Source organism: Schistocerca gregaria, chromosome 1, assembly GCF_023897955.1.
Source record: "Schistocerca gregaria isolate iqSchGreg1 chromosome 1, iqSchGreg1.2, whole genome shotgun sequence".
In the NCBI taxonomy this organism is placed as follows: Eukaryota; Metazoa; Arthropoda; class Insecta; order Orthoptera; family Acrididae; genus Schistocerca; species Schistocerca gregaria.
The window spans coordinates 743,653,482-743,676,564 of record NC_064920.1 but is presented as its reverse complement, the minus strand read 5'-3'; the positions used below and the strand labels follow the sequence as shown (position 1 = coordinate 743,676,564).

The following is a 23,083-nucleotide window of genomic DNA, read 5'->3' as shown; positions in this document are numbered from 1 at the left end:
TTTTCTTCCGTTTCGTAATCCGAGCTTGTGCTCAATCTCCAATAGCTACAATGTCGATAGTACATTAAACTCTAATCTTCCTTCCTTATTATTGGCAGATAGAATTGACTCTTTGCGGCTCTTGTTGCGAAAGTATAAATACATTCCTATTTACGAATGGCATAACGTTTCGACTTATTGGAACTTTGTGCGCCATGACTGGAGGTGCCTGTCTGGTGGTACCTCTGTAGCTATTGCTTTGCGCCATATGAGATGGTGTAGACAGCAGTAAGATAAATTTTATAAAGGAAAAAAGATCTCGTTTGATAGGTTGAAAGTAAGCAAGCTGTGAAAGCTGAGAAACATCTAAAATGAGTATGGTACAACTGTGATTCGGCCAAAATCTAACGATTAAATTGCGCGAATATAAATCACCTTCCAAGGTATCACAGACCTCGAGGTACGCTACAGATCAGTCTGTAACCACAGCCAAATCGGCCGAACTCAGCGGAAAGCCAAATGTGCCGTGCTCATTTCAGCGATTCATGAAAATTACGGAAGAGGAAATCAGAACACAGACCGCCAGACACACCGAGTGGGGTGGCACAGTGGTTAGCACACTGGACTCGCATTCGGGAGGACGACTGTTCAATCTCGCGTATGGCCATCCCGATTTGTGTTTTCCATCATTTCCTTAAATTGCTTCAGGCAAATGTTGGGATTGTACTTTGAAAGGACAATGCCGACTTTCTTCCCCATTCTTCCCTAATCGATGGTCCCTTCCCCCAAATCAACCAACCAACTACCAGACACTCTTCCAAAGCTTGTGGGTATTTTTGTTTTGTCCAAAGATATTTATTGGATAATTTTGGCCAAAGATATGGAGAACATCACCTCGGTGTTTTGTCTGTGACGAGGAGGTGAATCTCCTTGGTGTGTGCGTATACAATTGTTCTGTACCGAGGTAGAGAAGGAAGGTTGTTTGCGTGTATTTATTGTTTGAAATGGCATCGCCGGCGCCGAAGTCGCCGGAGCAGTCAGATAAGTCAAAGAAATACGATCGTCAGCTCAGGTTAACAACTTTCTGCACTTCATATTGCTCTTTTGTGTTGTTCATTTTTCCTTTTCGTCGATAAAACATCAGATGTGATATTTATTAACGACTATTATTGTGCAGATTGTGGGGTGATCACGGTCAAGCTGCGCTGGAGTTATCGCAAGTATGTCTTATTAATGCAAATGGCTTGGGAACAGAAATTCTCAAATCGTTGGTGTTGCCAGGTATCGGCGCTTTTACAATTGTAGATGGCAAGAAAGTGACGGAAGAGGATATTGGATGCAAGTAAGCATAAACACAACGGTGAATAGGTCATAACCAACTGTTCAGCGTTTGACTCTTACATTAGCACCAATTTTCTCTCTAGTTTTTTTCTAGATGTGGATAGCTGTGGTAAATCACGGGCACAGGTAGCAACACAGCTGTTGTTAGAACTGAATCCTGATGTTCGCGGTGATTATGTTGATGAAGATGTGGAACAACTATTAGAGAACAGCGCAGACTTTTTCAACAATTTCACAGTGGTGATTGGGTCATCATTAACAGAAAGGTAATTGCTGTTTTATAGCTTACATTGGTGATCCGTATGGATAAGGAAGTCTAGAGTTGGATGCATTACCCTGGCAAGGTTGAGTTTGAACTCTGTTAGTGTGAGGGTGTCGTCAGCAAACATTATTTTTTTCGAAATATTTTTTAATGTAATGTTATTAGAAAATAGTTACTGTTCCTTAAGTGGAGGAGTGTAGCCAGCACTGAATTCTAGGACCACACATGTCATGCTCCCCTACTCTGAGCTTAGTTTTGTTGCTGTAGTAGGCTGTCACTGTGATCCTGATTGCAAGAAGGATGCAGTTAATGCCATAAGATTTATTTTATCAGGGAAAATCTTGGGGTCAGACCAAAGCTTGGTCAAGTTCTCATATTATATGAATAACAAAAATTTTGTGAAATCTAACCTGGATTAAAGTTCAGGCAGCTATTCATTGTTGCATTACAGCTTATAATTCTAGTTGTTGATAAACACATAGTGGAGGTGAGGCGATTGCATATGAGATATATCTTCATGACCTTGAAAGTCTTACATTATCAAGTCCAGTACATTTTCTCCAAAAAATGGTGTTTCTTGCTAATAATAAAAATCAGTTTCAGCCGAACTGTGGTGCAGCAGACACTGCAAGACACAAAAAGTAATTTTAACGTAGACTTTACTGGAATTATTGAACCTTCCAATACAACCCATCTGCATTGACCTACGACCTTGTCAGAATGACAGACACAAACCACTCCTTCAAATTGGGCCTCACGAAAGTTGCACCATAACTATAATTACTGTTTCTCTCATGACATCTCATTCATTAGCTTCACCAACTCGGAACCAAACTGACACCTCTGAACCTAGCATTAGGTCACAATACAAACCAGTCTTACCATCACAACCTATGTCTAAAAACCAAGAAGCAAAATAAATATTCTGACTGTTCTGTTCAACCTCCATTTGCACACACGACATGATGCACCATAACATGATTTCATGACACGTCACATTTGATAGATTCAACCGGTGCCTATTTTGCCTTCTTCTGTAGTACTTGGGATGGAGTTTTTTTCTTATGAGAATGCCTTCAGTATGCTCCCATGTAACAAAAAGCAAGCTGTTGGAAATTCCAATTAGCTTTAGAGAAAACCATCCCTGAATGGTCATATGTAAAGATTATCTGATTGTGTGTGTGCGCAAAGACTGAAAATTCCTGGTTGCTGCATGGCAGCAAGGTGTATTCATTGATAAGCAGCTGAACAAGTAGCAGTGTATTGTAACTAGGTCTGCGTTGCGGCCAGCTTACGTATCTAATTTCCGTGGATAATATCAAAGTATTTCTGTAAATGCTGAACTCTCAGCAGAAAATAAACAGCAGCATTTTTTGATATTATGTGCCTTGATTCATTCATGTCTCCTTGATACGATCTGCAGAACATGATCAGTGAAGTCAATCAAAAAATTACATGCTGTAATAGATTTTTATATATGTGCATAACCTGTACCATGAGACCAGAATTGTAAATGTATTGCAATAAGCAGAACTGCAGATGCATTAAAATATCATAAACACCAGTTTTGAAAAAACTTCAGGATTGATTAAACCTGTGTGCCAGACTGGGATGACTCTCAATCCTCTTCCCCTTCTGTGAATAGCTCGACTTTATTTCAAACTTGGAAACTATTCACGTAATTTGCTAGAACAGTTGTCATAAAAGGATGAATACTGTTGGATAATGGTTTTCGTCTGTCACTTTCAGAGTTAATTAATGTCAGTAATGTACTAACAATGTTCCTTCATAAGTATATGGAATTTTTATATTGCTGTGTTATTTATGCAGGCCTACTTCTGTTTCAGAGTCCTCATCCCTTTATCAAAAAAGTTGTGGGAGTTGGATATACCTTTCATTGTCTGTCGCAGCTATGGGTTTGTCGGCTATGCGAGAATACAAGTTGCAGAACACACAGTAATTGAAACCCATCCTGACAACCAAATGCCAGATCTGCGGCTTGATAAACCTTTTTCTGCTCTCCAGAATCACATAGATTGTATAAATCTAGATTTAATGGAATATAAAGATCATGCACATGTTCCTTATGTAATTATACTGTATAAATACCTTCAGAAATGGAGAGAGCAAAATGGAGGCAGGTTACCAAATACTTTTAAGGAAAAGGAGAGGTTACGAGAAATGATTAGACAAGGTATGGTTAATTACTTACGACTTTTGCAATCTTTCTGCAAAATAATACATATTTTACACTTCGTGACTTTTCAGAAATAATGATATTTAGTTCACTGGTGTTTAATGGTAATAAATTTGTGTAATTTGTAGGATTATTCCAAATTAAGAGATATTGAGACTTACAGAAAGCCATTCAGTTTGAGAAGTCTTACCATAAATTTCTCAAAGTAAAGTTTTTCACCAGCTACATATCTCTGAATGTGTGGTGACTTTGATTCAAGCAAAGCAGAATGAAACAAATGGCTACTGGAAGAAAGTAAATAACTTTTTGTGACCTTGAGACAAAACCGTAACTAAAATAAAGGCAGGCAGTTCGAAAGTGCACATATGAAATCAAAATGTGTTACTAGGTAACGATCAATACCTTGTTGCTCTGACCCATACACCGTAACATGTATGGATTCAACTAGGTGCGCTGTCCACACTGTGGTTGAGATATTTTTGTTCAAACGTGTCCCGCTCTCATGTTGGTCCTGTGAGTCATCCACTGTGTGATGAGGGGTCCTGCAATGATATACTCAAAATTTCAGCTGTTCCGACCACACTCATTTGGGTTTACACGAATAGAAACTGTCAGCCATTCCAGCCAGGTGAAATCTACAGCGTATTGCTAGCCTCCACAGGCTGTTTTCATTTCACCACATCGGCCTGTTAGGAATACAGCAGTTGTATATACATCATGTTGTTGTTGTTATGGTCTTCAGTCCTGAGACTGGTTTGATGCTGCTCTCCATGCTACTCTATCCTGTTCAAGCTTCTTCATCTCCCAGTACCTACTACAACCTACATCCTTCTGAATCTGCATAGTGTACTCATCTCTCGGTCTCCCTCTAAGATTTTTACCTTCCACGCTGCCCTCCAATACTAAATTGGCGATCCCTTGATGCCTCGGAACATGTCCTACCAACCGATCCCTTCTGCTGGTCAAGTTGTGCCACAAACTCCTCTTCTCCCCAATTCTATTCAATACCTCCTCATTAGTTATGTGATCTACCCATCTAATCTTCAGCATTCTTCTGTAGCACCACATTTCGAAAGCTTCTATTCTCTTCTTGTTCATACTATTTATCGTCTATGTTTCACTTCCATACAGGGCTACACTCCATACAAATATTTTCAGAAACCACTTCCTGACACTTAAATCAATACTCGATATTAACAAATTTCTCTTCTTCAGAAACTCTTTCCTTGCCATTACGAGTCTACATTTTATATTCTCTCTACTTCAACCATCATCAGTTATTTTGCTCCCCAAATAGCAAAACTCCTTTACTACTTTAAGTGTCTCATTTCCTAATCTAATTCCCTCAGCATCACCCGACTTAATTCGACTACATTCCATTATCCTCGTTTTGCTTTTGTTGATGTTCATCTTATACCCTCCTTTCCTGACACTGTCCATTCCGTGCAACTGCTCTTCCAAGTTCTTTGTTGTCTCTGACAGAATTACAATGTCATCGGCGAACCTCAAAATTTTTATTTCTTCTTCATGGATTTTAATACCTACTCTGAACTTTTCTTTTGTTTCCTTTACTGCTTGCTCAATATACAGATTGAATAGCATTTGGGAGAGGCTACAACCCTGTCTCACTCCCTTCCCAACCACTGCTTCCCTTTCATGTCCCTCGACTCTTTATAACTGCCACCTGGTTTCTGCACAAATTGTAAATAGTCTTTCGCTCCCTGTATTTGACTCCTGCCACGTTCAGAATTTGAAAGAGAGTATTCCAGTCAACATTTTCAAAAGCTTTTTCTAAATCTACAAATGCTGGGAATGTAGGTTTGCCTTTTCTTAATCTTTCTTCTAAGTTCAGTTCTAGGGTCAGTATTGCCTCACGTGTTCCAACATTTCTACGGGCTCTATACATGCGATTTTTTTTTAAAAAAAATTCATATTATTAGTACACATGTTCCTGATGTATGTTTACCTTTTCAGCTCTTTTGAATTTTTAGGTTATTTTTGACAGTCGAAAAGGTTATAGTTGTTTTCTTGTGCTCAGCAAAGCCTAACTTTTCAAAAAGATGGATCAAGGAATTTGCATTAAATTTTGTTTAAAAATGTAACAAAGTGCAAAACTGCATTCAAAATGTTGACTTGTGGCTTTTGGCGAATCTACTATGAGTAAGATTACGAGTAGTATAAAGATTCCAAACAGGGTCGAGAAGACATTGAAGACAACTGCTCTGGACACACTAGTACATCAATTACCGATGACAGTGGGAAAGAAATAAAGAAAATCGCCATTAGAGAGGTTGCTGATGAAGTCGGCATATCCGTTTGCTCATGCCAAGCAATTTTTTCGGATGTTTTGTACATGAAATGTGAAGCAGCAAAGTATGTTCTGAAATTGTTGAATTTTGACCAAAAATGACAATGCATAGACTCTGCTCAGGAATTACAGAATGAGGTTGACAGTGATCTAGAACTAAAGAAGAAGTTTATAACATGTGTTGAACCGGATATATGGGTATGATGTTGAAGTAAAGTCCCAACACAAACTGCTGACGAGCCAAAACCAAATGAAATTTAACTAGTTTGATCACATGTGAATATTCTTCTAATTGTTTTCTTTGATTACAATGGGTCAGTGCATCATGAATTCCTGCCATATGGTCATACAGCATAAACCACTCATGAAATTGCATCGTGATAATGTTTCTGCTCACATCTCAATGCTTGTTCATAATTTTTTGGAAAAAACAAAACCATTATACAAAATTGTTAAGGCTTTCATGGCCACTTGTTGACAAACTACGTGTTGGCTTCTGCCTCGCGTTCTTCGGCTGACGTTTGTCTGATGATTTTTCCTGATATTTCGCCAGCGCGAGTGGTTGGAATTGTCGAAGCTTCACACTCCATTGCTGTTGGATGACTTGAGCCGAGCTCGCAACTGCAGACCATGTGTACCTCGCGTGCCAATGTCCAAGGGCTTCTCCATAGTCATTTCCGGTGCAATTAAGCCTTGGACATTGGCACGCCAGGTACATATAGTCCGCGGCGGCGAGCTCGGTTCTGGTCTGCCACTCATGCTGGAAAAAGGTCAGAAAAATCATCGAATGAATGTCAGCCGAGGAACCCGATACAGAAGCCAACAGGCATCTTGTCAAAATCATTATGTTGCCTTGGCCACTGTATTTGCAGGACATGGCCCTCTGTGACTTCTTTCTACTCCCAAGGCTGAAAAGAAGCATGAAAGGGTGTCATATTGCCACCATTGATGAGATAAAAACAGAATTGCTGGAGGATCTGAATACCATAGCAAAAAGTGAGCTCCAGAAGCATGGCACAAGTGTATTGCATTTGAGCGGGATTACTTTGAAGGGGACAAAGTTGATGTTGATGAAAAATAAAGATTCCTCAAGAAAAAGAAAAAAATCCTGTTACTTTTTTATCACACCTTGTATATTATCTGTTAACGTGGAAAAACTGTACTTTTAATGAGGCTATAGTGTATTTAAGGCCAGGAAAAGGTGTATTTTGACTCAGGAAAAAGTAAAGTCTGTTTTTAACCAGGAAATGTGGAGAAAATCTGGGATTTTTTTTTCTTGTCTGCACATGCACCCTGTGGATCATAATGTGATAAACATGTTTTGCCTGGCAGAAGCATGCTAGCCCCATTTTACACCAACCTCTGGTTGTTTAGAGTTGCTGGTCATGGCAGTTTCAGATGAACCCTAACTGTCCATACAGTTTTACGTTGCATTCATGCTGTGAATGTACTCATTACCCAGTAGAATGTCATCAATATTTTTCTAAAGGGCCAATTGCAGAGAAGTGTCAAAGTGCAGCAGGTATCAGGCAACATGCTTTGTCAATTCAGATAAATAATGTTACAGGCTGGATCATGTAGTAGTACCTAGGAAGATTTTGTAACATAGGATTACAGTAAGATCCAGTGATACACTACTGGCCATTAAAATTACTACACCACGATGATGACGTGCTACAGATGCAAAATTTAACCGACAGGAGGAAGATGCCGTGATATGCAAATGATTAGCTTTTCAGAGCATTCACACAAGGTAGGCGCTTGTGGCGACACCTACAACGTGCTGACATGAGGAAAGTTTCCAACCGACTTCTCATACACAAACAGCAGTTGACCGGTGTTGCCTAGTGAAACATTGTAGTGATGCCTCGTGTAAGGAGGAGAAATGCGTACGATCACATTTCCGACTTAGGTCGGATTGTAGCCTATCGCGATTGCGGTTTATCGCATCATGACATTGCTGCTCGCGTTGGTCGACGTCCAATGACTGTTAGCAGAATATGGAATCGGTGTTCAGGAGGGTAATACGAAACACCGTGCTGGATCCCAACAGCCTCATATTACTAGCAGTCGAGATGACAGGCATCTTATCCGCATTGCTGTAATGTATCGTGCAGCCACGTCTCGATCCCTTAGTCAACAGATTGGGGACGTTTGCAAGACAACAACCATCTGCACGAACAGTTCGACAATGTATGCAGCAGCATGGACTATCAGCTCCGAGACCATGGCTGCGGTTTCCCTTGACACTGCATTACAAACAGGAGTGCCTGCGATGGTGTGCTCAATGATGAACCTGGGTGGACAAATGGCAAAACGTCATTTTTTCGGATGAATCCAGGTTCTGTTTACAGCATCATGATGGTCGCATCCGTGTTTGGCGACATCGTGCTGAACGCACATTGGAAGCGTGTATTTGTCATCGCCATACTGGCATATCACCCGGCATGATGTTATGGGGTGCCATTGGTTACATGTCTCGGCCACCTCTTGTTCGCATTGACAGCACTTTGAACAGTGGACGTTACATTTCAGATGTGTTACGACCCATGGCTCTACCCTTCATTCGATCCCTGCGAAACCCTACATTTCAGCAGGATAATGCCTGACCGCATGTTGCAGGTCCTGTACGGGTCTTTCTGGATACAGAAAATGTTTGACTGCTGCCCTGGCCAGCACATTCTCCAGATCTCTCACCAATTGAAAACATCTGGTCAATGGTGGCAAAGCAACTGGCTCATCACAATACGCCAGTCACTACTCTTGATGAACTGTAGTATCGTGTTGAAGTTGCATGGGCCGCTGAACCTGTACACGCCATCCAAGCTCTGTTTGACTCAGTGCCCAGGCGTATCAAGGCCATTATTACAGCCAGAGGTGGTTGTTCTGGGTACTGATTTCTCAGGATCTATGCGTCCAAATTGCGTGAAAATGTAATCACATGTCAATTCTAGTATAATATATTTGTCCAATGAAAACTCGTTTGTCATCTGTGTTTCTTCTTGGTGTAGCAATTTTAATAGCCAGTAGTGTATTTCTCTTTGATAATGGTGTGTCAGTCTCAATTACAAATCAGTCCACATATTTCAGTATTGATGGTGGACAACGTGCAAGTGGAATTATGAGTGTGTGAAAGATTAGTAGTTTCCAAAGGCCATACGTTTTGCCCCTCTCTCACATTCGGTTGTGCTGCACTTGTTAAAGCCTTTCTCTCCTCCTCCCATTCCCTACTGTGGAAACACTTTTAGACCGTCAACCCTACCAGTCAGACTCAGCAAAGACCAATGTCAAATCCTGCTTGACTTAGTTCACTTGTCCATCCAAACACAATCCACCCCCACAGCCCCCAGATCATCCCCTGTTAACTTTCCAGAATTTTTTACCTCAAACCTTGCCTTACCATCATTCCCCAAATCTCAACATGCAAACTAACCTTACATCCTCAGAAAAAAACCACCTAAAAACTGATCCCAACTTTATAATCTACCCGCAGACAAAGGCTCCACGATTGTGATGACCCTGTAGCCTCTATTTATATTTACACCATACTCTGTAAAACATTGTGAAGTGGATGCACTGTACCAGATATCAGGATTTCTTTTCATTCCATTCATATGGAGTGTGGGAAGAATGAATGTTTAAATGCCTCTGTGCACTCAGTAATTAATCTAATCTTATCTTCACATTCCCTATGGGAACTAAACATAGAGGGATGTATTATATATTTAAAGTCCCCATTTAAAGCTGGTTCTTAAAATTTGTGAGTAAGCTTTCTTGAGACAGTTTGCACCTATCTTTAAGTGTCTGCCAGTTTAATTTTTTCAGCATTTCTGTGAGACACTCCTAACGACTAGACAATCATATGGCCATTCATGCTCCCTTTACTAAACATTCAGTATCCCTCATTAGTCCTATTTGGCATGGGAGCGACAAACTTGAGGAATATGGGTCAAATGAGTGATTAGTAAGCAATTTCCTTTGTTGACTGATTGAATTTCACCAGTATTCTACCAACAAGCTGAAGTCTGCCACCTTCTCCAGCTGCAGCCAAGCTTATGTGAGCATTTCACTCAAATCCCAATAGTGTGTTACATCCAGGTATTATTATGAATTGATTGTTTCCAACTGTGACTCATCGACACTGTAGCCATCGGATACTATTTTATGAAGAGCGCAGTACGTATTTTAATATATAATGCAAGTTGCCAATCTTTGCACCACTTTAAAATCTTACCATGATCTGACATATATTTGTGCAGCTTTCTTCAGCCAGTACTTTGTTATGGGTAACTGCACCATCTGCTAAAAGTCAATGGTTACTATTAATATTGTTTGCAAGAATATTAATATACATGTATAGCAGAGACCTCAACACACTGCCCTAGTACACACATCTGTTAATGAGTCTCCATCCGAATTTTCTATGTACTCCCAACAAAAAATCCTCAACCCAGTCACAAATTGAAAAGTATATGTTTTTGGAATCCATTCTGGTCGGAGTGGAGGAGATGATTCTCATCTAAAGATATCTCATGACATTTGATCTCATAATGTGTTCTAAGTCTTAACAATGAATCGCTGCAGTGATATTGGGCAGTAGTTTTGTGGATCAGTTCTGCTGGCCTTGCTATAGACAGAATCAAATAATGGAAAATCCAGGTTGGAATAATGAAAATATGGCCCCAACTGCCGGAGTTGGCAGTAGAGTACATATGAATGAATGGTATGTGTTTTTCTTTTTTCTGACGAAGACTGTGGTCGAAAGCTTATGCGTAAGTGTCCTTTAAATTGTGCCTGTCTGCAACTTAACATGCCATATTTACAGTAAGTAGCAATCTATCTTTTCCCACATCATTGATATTGTGAAAAGGATAGTTTGCTACTCACCGTACTGTGGAGATTTTGAGCCGCAGACAGGCACAACAAAAAAAACTGTGCGCGATAGACAAGTGTGAGCTGTGCTTGCTTCTGACTGTTGGACAAATCTTTTGTGCAAGGGTTGTACAGTATACTGTATTTACTCGAATCTAAACTGCACCTGAAAAATGAGACTCGAAATCAAGGGAAAAAAAATTTCTCGAATCTAAGCCACACCTGAAATTTAAGACTCGAAATTCTAGAGGAGAGAAAAGTTTTAGGCCGCATCTCCAAATCGAAACAAAGTTGGTCCATTTTAATATGAGACACAATTTAGGTCGAATGAATGACGATACAGCTACAGTAGTTTGGTTCAAGTCGTAAGCTTAGCAGTTAAAGCTTTACCATGTAGCCATTGCTATGTGCCAGGCACTCCGTCCGTATTTATACTGGTACCCTTCCTATTTCACATGCTTCGTCTGGTTTGAATTGATTGCTCATTTTTCTTTGATCTCATAAGTGCTGTTCTCTTTGTTATAGGTGTTTACATCACTCTAAGCTGAAAATGCATTACTGTGCTGTGCCATGCATCATTTGTCGCATTCTGATAATGAGTATTTATGGCCTGTCACCGCTCGTGGCATGACTTGCTTTTGTGCACGCTACTGCCGCTTACAATGGAAAAGAGAGAGAGAGAGGAATTGTCTCATTAGCGAAGCAATGGCAAGAGACTGCTATTTTCTCAGTTTGAAAATCTTTGCAGACACCTCTTTAGTACATTACGTTACATTACATTCTGCACAGAAATTAGAGTCATCTTAGATTTAAAAATCTAGTCAATTGCCGTGCTTCATTTCTGACTGTATCACTATTAGCCATAAGAATAATACATGACATGATATGTATATTCTTCCGCGTTTGCTGTTGTCTCACTCTAGTTTCGTAGTTTATTAGGCAGACAGGATTTAAATGAGATAGCAGCAAGCACGAAAGAATACATCGCCAAATTTTTATATTCGTATTATTCTTATGGTTAAGAGAATACTACATGTGATTCACAATTCATAAAAGTTCCTATAACCATCTCTTCTCACAGGTAGGAAAAAATTCAGAATGTAGAGTTGGCCATATTGACGAAACCCTCAAACACTCTTGCCAGTCGGATTTTCGTTGTACATTGAAATGCTGCTACATTCGAAGATGAACAATACGGAATTTGTATTTACTTTGTTGGATAATGTATGAAAATGCAGTGGTCGAAACTTGGGGCGGAGAAATAAGCTCGTCTTTCACCCTTTTTTTTTTTTTTAATTTTATTTACTGATGCAGAGGTTTTGGCACCAGTATTTATCTTTGTGCCTACAAAGCAAGCCTGTGTAGCGCTACATATATTCGACGCCAGAAGTTAGTTGTGGCGGCACCTACCAACATTTTTCAGAACTTCCACTTACTTTGCACTCGATTATAAGCCGCACGCGGTTTTTTAGATTTCAAAAACCGAAAAAAAGTGCGGCTTAGATTCGACTAAACACTGTAGTTTAGAGGGCTGGCTTGACTGCAAATTAATATAGAATGTGTAGGGTTTCATCAGGCCCTGGAACTTTGTTCAGTTTCAGCGATTTCAAATGTTTCCCAACACCACAGGTGCTAGCATCTAAATCACTGACCTTGCAGTGGTATGAGTATTAAACTGGGGCAATACCCTTGGATTTTCAATTGTAAAGGAACAGAATTTACCATTTCTGCTTTTGCTTTGCTGCTATCTCCACCCCTCCCCCCACCCCACCCCTCCCTCCTATTTCAGTCCCTGTTCCTGTCCTCTGACCATGAGTGTCTGGACACTAATTTCAGTACCACTAACAGCCTTAACATATGACCAAAATTTCTCTTGTTTTTGTGTGAGATCCTTCTACAATATCCTGCTGTGGTAGTTGTTGAAGGTTTCACTCCTTGTGCTCTTGACATCTAAATTCACTTTCAGAATCTCCCTATCACTAGCCTTTTGCTTTGTTTTATATCTCTTATCACTAGTCTCAGTTTCTTTAAGTGTACCATAGAGTGTCCCTACCATCACAAACTGTTATATAAAGTACATAACTATCAAGTCCATTGTCAAATATTCTTGTAAACCTGTACCACAATTCTTCTAGATGCTACTTTCCAGAACTAAATGTTTTGAGTTCCTTATTGAAATAGGGAAATAGGACATTACTAGCTCTTTATCTGGTTTGCAGAAAATACAAACCCTTCTGAGAGTTTTATTTGATCCATGTTGTTGTTGTTGTTGTTGTGGTCTTCAGTCTTGAGACTGGTTTGATGCTACTCTATCCTGTGCAAGCTGCTTCATCTCCCAGTACATACTGCAGCCTGCATCCTTCTGAATCTGCTTAGTGTATTCATCTCTTGGTCTCCCTCTACGATTTTTACCCTCCATGCTGCCCTCCAATACTAAATTGGTGATCCCTTGATGCCTCAGAACATGTCCTACCAACTGATCCCTTCTTCTAGTAAAGTTGTGCCACAAACTCCTCCCCAATTCTATTCAATACCTCCTCATTAGTTATGTGAGCTACCCATCTAATCTTCAGCATTCTTCTCTAGCACAACATTTTGAAAGCTTCTATTCTCTTCTTGCCCGTTCTACCACTCTTGCCCGTCGGCTCGAGTGGTATGTCCTTTCTGACACCTATTCGAGTGACCATTTACCCTGTGTCGTTCGTCTCCTGCACCACACCCCATCCCCACGTCCTTCGAGCTGGAATGTACCGAAAGCTAACTGGGGACTTTACTCCTCCCTGGCGACCTTTGTGGACCACGATTTTCTCAGTTGTGACAGTCAGGTCGAATACCTCACGGCTGTTATCACCAATGCTGCCGAACGTTCCATTCCTCGTACTACCTCTTCTTGACGTCGCGTTTCTGTCCCCTGGTGGAATGAGGCTTGTAGAGACACTATCCGTGCTAGACGACGTGCTTTACGCACCTTTCACCGCCATCCTACGTTGGCGAATTGTATTGGATAGAAACGACTCCGAGCGCAATGCCGTAGAGTCATCAAAGACAGCAAAAAGCTTATTGGGCCTCTTTCACCAGCTCCTTTAACGGTTTTACTCCCTCTTCTGTCATCTGGGGTGGCCTGTGCCGGCTGTCGGGCATTAAGGCCGACTGCTCGGTACCTGGCCTGACTTCAGGTAATGAGGTACTTGTTGATCCTGTGGATGTCTCCAAAGCCTTCGGCCGCTTTTTCGCGGAGGTTTCAAGCTCCGACCATTACCACTCTGCCTTCCTTCCCAGGAAAGAGGCAGAAGAGGCTCGGCGACCTTCCTTCCACTCCCTGAATCTGGAAAATTATAATGCCCCCTTTACTATGCACTTGCACTGTCCTGGTCCTCTGCTCCGGGGCCAGATGCCATTCACGTTCAGATGCTGACACACCTTTCTCCGGCAGGCAAAAGCTTTCTACTTCGTACCTACAATCGCGTCTGGACCGAAGGTCAAGTCCCCATGCATTGACGTGACGCCGTCGTTGTTCCTATACCCAAACCCGGGAAGGATAGACACCTTCCTTCTAGTTACCACCCCATTTCTCTTACAAGCTGTGTCTGTAAGGTGATGGAGCACATGGTTAACACTCGGTTAGTTTGGCTTCTTGAATCTCGACGGCAACTTACCAGTGTTCAATGCGGCTTTCTTCGCTGCCGCTCCGCTGTTGACCACCTTGTGACCTTGTCGACATTCATCATGACCAACTTTTTGCAGAAGCGCCAAACGGTAGCCGTGTTCTTCAATTTGGAGAAGGCTTATGATACCTGTTGGAGAGGAGGTATCCTCCGCACTATGCACAGGTGGGGTCTCCTGCCCCTTTTTATTGATTCTTTTTTAACAGATCGAAAGTTGAGGGTACGTGTGGGTTTCGTACTGTCCAACGTCTTCCTCCAGGAGAACGGAGTGCCTCAGGGCTCCGTCTTGAGCATAGCCCTTTTTGCCATAGCGATCAATCCAATTATGGATTGCATTCCACCTAATGTCTCAGGCTCTCTTTTTGTCAATGACTTCGCGATCTACTGCAGTGCCCAGAGAACATGCCTCCTGGAGCGCTGCCTTCAGCGTTGTCTTGACAACCTGTACTCATGGAGTGTGGCTAATGGCTTCCGGTTCTCTGAAGAGAAGATGGTTTGCGTCAGCTTTTGGCGATATAAAGTTTCCTTCTGCCATCCTTACATCTCGGTCCCGTTGTTCTCCCATTCGTGGAAACAACTAAGTTTCTCGGGCTCACACTGAACAGGAAACTTTGTTGGTCTCTGCACGTTTCTTATTTGGCTGCCCGTTGTACACATTTCCTTAATGTCCTCAGAGTTCTTAGTGGTTCATCTTGGGGAGCGGATCGCACTGTCCTGCTTCACTTGTATCGGTCCATAGTTCGATCAAAGCTGGATTATGGGAGCCTCGTCTACTCGTCCTCTCGGCCATCCCTCTTACGCCGTCTCAACTCCATCCACCATCAGGGTTTACGTCTTGCGACCGGAGCATTTTACACTAGTCCCATCGAGAGTCTTTATGCTGAAGCTGCCGAATTACCATTGACCTACTGGCGCGACATACTGCTTTGTCGGTATGCCTGCCGACTGTTGTCAATGCCCGACCACCCCTCTTATCACTCCTTCTTCGCCGATTCTCTCAACCGTCAGTATGGGTTGTACGTGTCTGCCCTGCTGCCCCCTGGAGTCCGCTTTCGTCGCCTGCTTCGACAATTGGATTTTGCCCTCCCTACCACCTTCAGAGAGGGTGAGAGCCCGACACCACCTTGGCTCCAGGCTCCGGTTCATATTCATCTCGACCTCAGCTCGCTTCCGAAGGAGGGTACTCCGGCTGCAGTGTATTGCTCACGGTTTGTCGAACTTCGTGCGCGACTTGCCAGTCACACCTTTATTTACACTGATGGCTCCAAAACTGACAATGGTGTCGGCTGTGCGTTTGTCATTAGGGCCGTCACCTTTAAATACCGGCTCCTCGACCAGTGTTCCAGCTTTACGGCCGAGCTTTTTGCTCTCCATCAGGCCGTTCAGTATGCCCGCTGCCACCGCCATTCATCTGCTCTGATTCACTCAGTTCTCTTCAGAGCCTTAGAGCTCCATATCCGGTCCATCCCTTGGTGCAACGGATCCAGCAGTCCTTCCATTCTTTTGCTGATGATGGCTCTCCTGTCAGCTTTCTGTGGGTTCCCGGCCATGTAGGAGTGCCTGGGAATGAGGCTGCTGATGCTGCAGCCAAGGCTGCAGTCCTCCTGCCTCAGTCAGCCTCCCATTGTGTCCCGTCATCTGACATTAGTGGGGTTGTTTGTATGAGGCTTGTGTCATTGTGGTGGGATACTTGGTCATCACTTCAAGGAAACAAGCTCCGGGCTGTAAAACCGTTCCCAACTGCTTGGACAACCTCCTCCCGACTATCTCGGCGAGAGGAGGTCCTTCTGACCAGGTTGGGGATTGGGTATTGCCGGTTTAGCCACCGCTACCTGCTCTTCAGAGACCCAGCCCCGCAGTGCCCTTGTGGTCACGCATTGACAGTGCGCCATGTTTTATTGTCGTGTCCCCGTTTTAGTCAATCTCGTGTTGTCCTGTCTCTGCCATCTACTTTACAGGATATTTTAGCTGATGACACTTGAGCAGGTGCTCGTGTTCTTTGTTTTATTACTTTGACTGGCTTGTCCAAAGACATCTAACTCTTTCACTTATTTTATCTGCATCTTTGTAAGAACTTTCTGGTCTCCCCCCCCCCCCTTGAGTTTTACTAGATTCTATGTGCTTCTACAGGGTGTTTCAAAAATGACCGGTATATTTGAAACGGCAATACAAACTAAACGAGCAGCGATAGAAATACACCGTTTGTTGCAATATGCTTGGGACAACAGTACATTTTCAGGCAGACAAACTTTCCAAATTACAGTAGTTACAATTGTCAACAACAGATGGCGCTGCGGTCTGGGAAACTCTATAGTACGATATTTTCCACATATCCACCATGCGTAGCAATAATATGGCGTAGTCTCTGAATGAAATTACCCGAAACCTTTGACAACGTGTCTGGCGGAATGGCTTCACATGCAGATGAGATGTACTGCTTCAGCTGTTCAATTGTTTCTGGATTCTGGCAATCACACGATCATCGAAATATTCATTCAGGAAATTAAAGACGTCGGCCGTACGGTCTGGCCGGGCACCATCTTGTATAAACCACGAGGTGTTCGCAGTGTCGTCTAAGGCAGTTTGTACTGCCACAAATTCACGAAGAATGTCCAGATAACGTGATGCAGTAATCGTTTCGGATCTGAAAAATGGGCCAATGATTCCTTTGGAAGAAATGGCGCCCCAGACCAGTAATTTTTGAGGATGCAGGGACGATGGGACTGCAACATGGGGCTTTTCGGTTCCCCATATGCGCCAGTTCTGTTTATTGACGAAGCCGTCCAGGTAAAAATAAGCTTCGTCAGTAAATCAAATGCTGCCCACATGCATATCGCCGTCATCAATCCTGTGCACTATATTGTTAGCGAATGTCTCTCGTGCAGCAATGGTAGCGGCGCTGAGGGGTTGCCGCGTTTGAATTTTGTATGGATAGAGGTGTAAACTCTGGCGCATGAGACGATACGTGGACGTTGGCGTCATTTGGACCGCAGCTGCAACACGGCAAACGGAAACCCGAGGCCGCTGTTGGATCACCTGCTGCACTAGCTGCGCGTTGCCCTCTGTGGTTGCCGTACCCGGTCGCCCTACCTTTCCAGCATGTTCATCCGTCACGTTCACAGTCCGTTGAAATTTTTCAGACAGATCCTTTATTGTATCACTTTTCGGTCCTTTGGTTACATTAAACCTCCGTTGAAAACTTCGTCTTGTTGCAACAACACTGTGTTCTAGGCAGTGGAATTCCAACACCAGAAAAATCCTCTGTTCTAAGGAATAAACCATGTTGTCCACAGAACACTTGCACGTTGTGAACAACACACGCTTACAGCAGAAAGACGACGTACAATATGGCGCACCCACAGACTGTGTTGTCTTCTATATCTTTCACATCACTTGCAGCGCCATCTGTTGTTGAAAATTGTAACTACTGTAATTTCGAAAGTTTGGCCGCCTGAAAATGTACTGTTGTCCCAAGCATTTTGCAACAAACGGTGTATTTCTATCGCTGCTCGTTTAGTTTTTATTGCCGTTTCAAATATACCGGTCATTTTTGAAACACCCTGTATAATTGTGACTGGGTGCCAATGACCTCAGTAGTTGAGGGGGGGGGGGGGGAATACAAATACTTTCAGAAACCACTTCCTGACACTTAAATCTATACTTGATGCTAACAAATTTCTCTTCCTCAGAAACACTTTCCTTGCCATTGCCAGCCTATATTTTATATCCTCTCTGCTTCAACCATAATCAGTTATTTTGCTCCCCAAATAGCAAAACTCCAATACTTCTTTTAGTGCCTCATTTCCTAATCTAATTACCTCAGCATTACCTGAGTTAACTCGACTACATTCCATTATCCTCACACTTTTGTAGATGTTCATCTTATATCCTCCTTTCAAGACACTGTCCATTCTGTTCAACTGCTCTTCCAAGTTCTTTGCTATCTCTGACAGAATTACAATGTCGTTGGCGAACTTTAAAGTTTTTATTACTTTTCCATGGATTTTAATACCTACTCCAAACTTTTCTTTTGTTTCCTTTATTGCTTGCTCAATATACAGATTGAATAGCATCGGGGATAGGCTACAACCCTGTCTCACTCCCTTCCCAACCACTGCTTCCCTTTCATGTCCCTCAACTCTTATAACTGCCATCTGGTTTCTGTACAAATTGTAATTAGCCTTTCGCTCCTTGTATTTTACCCCTGCCACCTTCAGAATTTGAAAGAGAGTATTCCAGTCAGCATTGTCAAAAGCTTTCTCTAAGTCTACAAATGCTAGAAACATAGGTTTGCCTTTTCTTAATCTACAACTGCCTCATGGTTACTGATACCATTTTCTTTGTGGACAACCTCAAAAGGCCCAGGTTTGTTTCTTGTTATTAGACCCAATATTTCAGAGAACGCATGTGGTAAGGTTTCACAGGATGTAAATTTTCTAGTTACAATGGGAGGTGAGCCTGGTGGTCAATAGAAAGGTCAGATTGAGTTTATACCCACCAGTGATACTGAGCCTTGCACACACAATCTTGCATGTGGTTTTAATTTCTGTGTTGGTGGATTTACGTTTCTTATCAACTCCCACAAATGCACCATCTCCATTTGTTAACTTATACTTTTAATGTACACTTACATTTTCCTCAAATATTTCCCTGCCATCAATTTGGCTTTTAGCCCATTTTGTGTACGTAGTATAAAGTGAGCACAGCTTTTAGGAATACTTCTAACACTGCCATTTTGTTGCCAATACTTTGGCAGTTAATCACTTAAGATTTCAATGTTCTCGCCCATAGGATGCATTTCTTTGGATCTCGGATGTATACTTCTGGGTACCCTATCTGGACTTGATGGTGCCCTATCTATCACTGTCTGGACTGGATGGAGAGTTGCCTAATCTAAAAAAACTCTTGTGTTCATCCCACACAGTTAGCTATCTGGTAACAGTCTCTGGTGTGTTGTGCACACCTTTCTATTTAGGGGAACCCTACAGTTCTCAGCCTTATGGCACAAGCCCAAAAGTAACAGCCTACCTTCTCACAGAACCTTCATACAAGGCTATCTTCTCAACTGTCTCTCCCAGTGGCTTGAGTAATCCAAATATGATCACAAAGCCCAGAAGACAGACATCATTTGTTCCAGTGTGTGCCACAATGTGCAGTTGGATGACTTGTTCCCCCAGTGGCTGCCAAAATAGCTTCTTTGGCATGTCGAAAGAGACCCCAAGAATACACACTGAGTGTAGTTGGTGTTCCTTTTTGTCCCTTGCTGCCATTTCACTTAAGAGGCATCATTGTCAGCTGTGTGTTTAATGCCAATAATAAATTAGAGTCCTCCTGTTTTGCATTTCTCATGTTTTGATACTGGTCACAGCAGGTTTCCTGACAGCTGATGGGAGACTCACTGGCTCAGTTTTGATTCCAATGAAAGACAACATATGCCTCGAACTTGTTGGTAGTGGGATTAGTATAATACCCTGAGTCTTCTGTGTTCCCTGTCCTCACCGCACAGTACACCTAACTCTACTACTGACATGCCACACCAGGTAGATGAGTAGTGATAGATCCTCCACTTTGTGTAATGGAGGTAGGATCCGCAGGAGAGGATAGTATCTTTAGGTACCTCTGGTACACTACTCTTAGTAACTCTCCCAACACACTGATTCACAGCAACTTCTAATAATTTGAATGTATTGTAGAAATGACATATAACACGTGAAGCTGGTGTATGATCAGTTTTAGTCAGAGATTTGTTACACAACATTATGGGTTCAGGACAATTTTCATGCAGAAAGGATGTTTGAAAATATTGTATACTGTGTGTGTGGGGGGTGGGGGGGGGTGGGGGATTTGTGTGTGCTTATTTTAACTGAAGACATTGAAATGTCTTGAAAACTACACATTGGATCAAAAACCAGTTATAATTCCATTTGGTTGTCTAAGAGGGAGAGAGTGGGAGACATCCATCAATATGAGGGACAGAACTGTGTACACAGTTGTAATTTACAGCATGCCACTCTGTGTTCGCTGAACATCCAACGGCATGTGGGACCCCACCTCCATGCTGTGAGCGTAGAACTAGCCAGTATTTCGAAACTTCTAATTGAAAACTCCATTCACAATATTGTATTCCTCTGACATATTGAACACAGAACTACTCGATACACTTCTGTGGCCATGGGTAGAGGTGAACACTACTCTACTTTTCCAGTTACAGTCAGTGTTCAAATGTTGTACTGCCAATTTCAATACACTAGTGATCCACTTTTGAAAAGACTGCACACAGGACAAAAGCATGTCTGTGGGAATATCAGCAGAGACAGCTCTTATGTGGTCGAGCATGTCTTTCTGGCCTTTAGGCACTTGCCATTACACCTTATCTTTTTAGTATACCCACAGAACAAAATCCAGCAACCTAGCAGATCAATTAATAGGGCCACCTCTGCTGATCCACAGGCCAGTATAAACACAGTCTAATACCTTCTATGCTTCAATTGAGTAATGTGCTGGGCAACCATCGTGGTGAAACTGCACACCCTGCAGTAGTACCAGTAGTTCCTGTTCCAAAAACATTCAGTATTTGCATCCATTCAACATATTGTTGATAAAATACTGACCAATAAGTTTGTTCCCCATGATGCTGCACCATATGTTAACCGACTAAGGATGTTGATGGTCAACTTTCTGTAACCAGTGTGGGGATTGTCTACACTCCCAGTAGTGCATGTTATGCTGGTTAACCCTACCATGGTTTGTGATTGTAGTCTCATCAGAAAATAGTACCTCAACAAAGAATGTGGGGGTCGCTTGTATTTGTTGCTGTGCCCATTCGTAAAACTTATTGAAATCGATGGCATGAAGTTCTTGATACAGTAACACGTGGTATGGGTGATACTTATGATGGTGCAGTGTTGTGACAATACTACCTATGGACACACCTGAATGGTGGTGTACTTGCTGGGTGCTTCTCTGTGGGTAATGGTGCACTGCCACTATTTCATTAGCTTCTCCTGTAATACATTTGTTCTGTTTACTTTTGCCAGTCAGACATAAATGCTCAGCATACAAGGCAACAACAGCCTCAACATTTCTCATACATCCTCTGTAAATCAGGATCATTTCAATTTTTTCTTCTATGGTTGCTACATTCATCATCCATTTGCATCCCTGATTTCCAAATGATAGATAAGTGTGCAGGCAATAAACGCTGCACAAATATTGTAATGTTTAGAGCCACTATCTGTTCTACGTCTGCACAATACGTGAACTTCAATCAAAGTGTACTGCCAGTTATGATTTGTTGTACTTTGCTACACAGCCACAGTGGCACATCGAGTAGTCCCCTGTTTGATATATCAGAGGAATAGGGTTTCCAATTATGAAATAGTGGCCTATCTTCCCCTCATAGCCTGCAGATGGAGTCCCACATGCCATTGGATATTCAAGGCCCATTGAGTAGCATGTTTTAAATAATGATTGTGTATCCATTCCTACTCCTCCAGTTACAGCACCATTTGTGCTGAAGCACAGAAAGTGCTTCAGAAAAAACATATGTAAATCTTGCCATAGAATCATAAAGTACAATAAAAACTAGGGGTTCCAATTGAAGGTTTCAAAATTGCCCTTCCCACCTGCCCGCCCACCACCTGCGCTTGAGGTGGGGTAGCAGATCAAGTGTGGTATCATTGGATGTGCCTCTCTGAGACAAACAAATTGGAATTATGACCTTTTTGGATCCGATGTACAGTTTTGAGATATTTCAATGTCTTCAGTTAAAAAAAGTTGACGCATGGAGTGTTAATTACACAGTTATCCAAAGAATATAGAAAACCAGACAGCTAAAAGTTGCCGTCATGACTACTATAATCTTCGTAATAACAATCATGAAAATTCTCAAAATATTTTATGTTTTTTAGTTCAAGTTGTTCATTTAAAATGAAGTTTGAGTCTGTAGTATAATGAAAAAAAAAAAAAAAAAAGAAAAAGAAAAATCTCCCTTTTCCATAGGGTCCATATACCTTTCTCTGCTTTGTGTTGAATATTAACACTGTTTCCAGTTGTGTCTATTATACTTTTTCATCCCTTCAATGCGGTAGCAAATGTTGATGAGTTGCTTTTATCGGTGTTAACAATGTTCTTTATATCACATAAATACCTTTTTACCAATTTATGCAGTGTATAGTTTACTACAAACATGACACTGTATTTTATTTACGTCTGATTTGATTTGTGGTTTTGGATTATCAGGAAAGATTTATGTCCTGTATTGGGTTGAATTGTATTATCATTCCAAAAACCAGTTTTTATTCCTGCTTTATGAGATACATAGCTAAAGTTGTCAGTTATGTGCCTGTGTCCTATATGGTAAGACAGACTATTTTGGTTCCTGTTTTTCCTTATCATTTATTAAGGTGATTTTTCTCACTTACCTTATAAATCTTATTATTCTTTTCTCTGTAGATTTT

At 41.8% G+C, this 23,083-nt stretch overlaps 1 protein-coding gene across 1 annotated transcript in view; it reads left to right on the top strand.

Moving 5' to 3' along the window:
• Positions 1–853: 853 nt before the first annotated feature.
• The window catches only part of LOC126267484 (NEDD8-activating enzyme E1 regulatory subunit), a 48,424-nt gene continuing 26,194 nt past the window's right edge, over positions 854–23,083 (top strand). The window contains exons 1-4 of the mRNA XM_049972772.1: positions 854–1,051; positions 1,157–1,321; positions 1,404–1,586; positions 3,430–3,776. Of these exons, the coding sequence (XP_049828729.1) occupies positions 984–1,051; positions 1,157–1,321; positions 1,404–1,586; positions 3,430–3,776 (763 nt within the window). The 5' untranslated portion in view covers positions 854–983. The remainder of the gene's footprint in view (positions 1,052–1,156; positions 1,322–1,403; positions 1,587–3,429; positions 3,777–23,083) is intronic.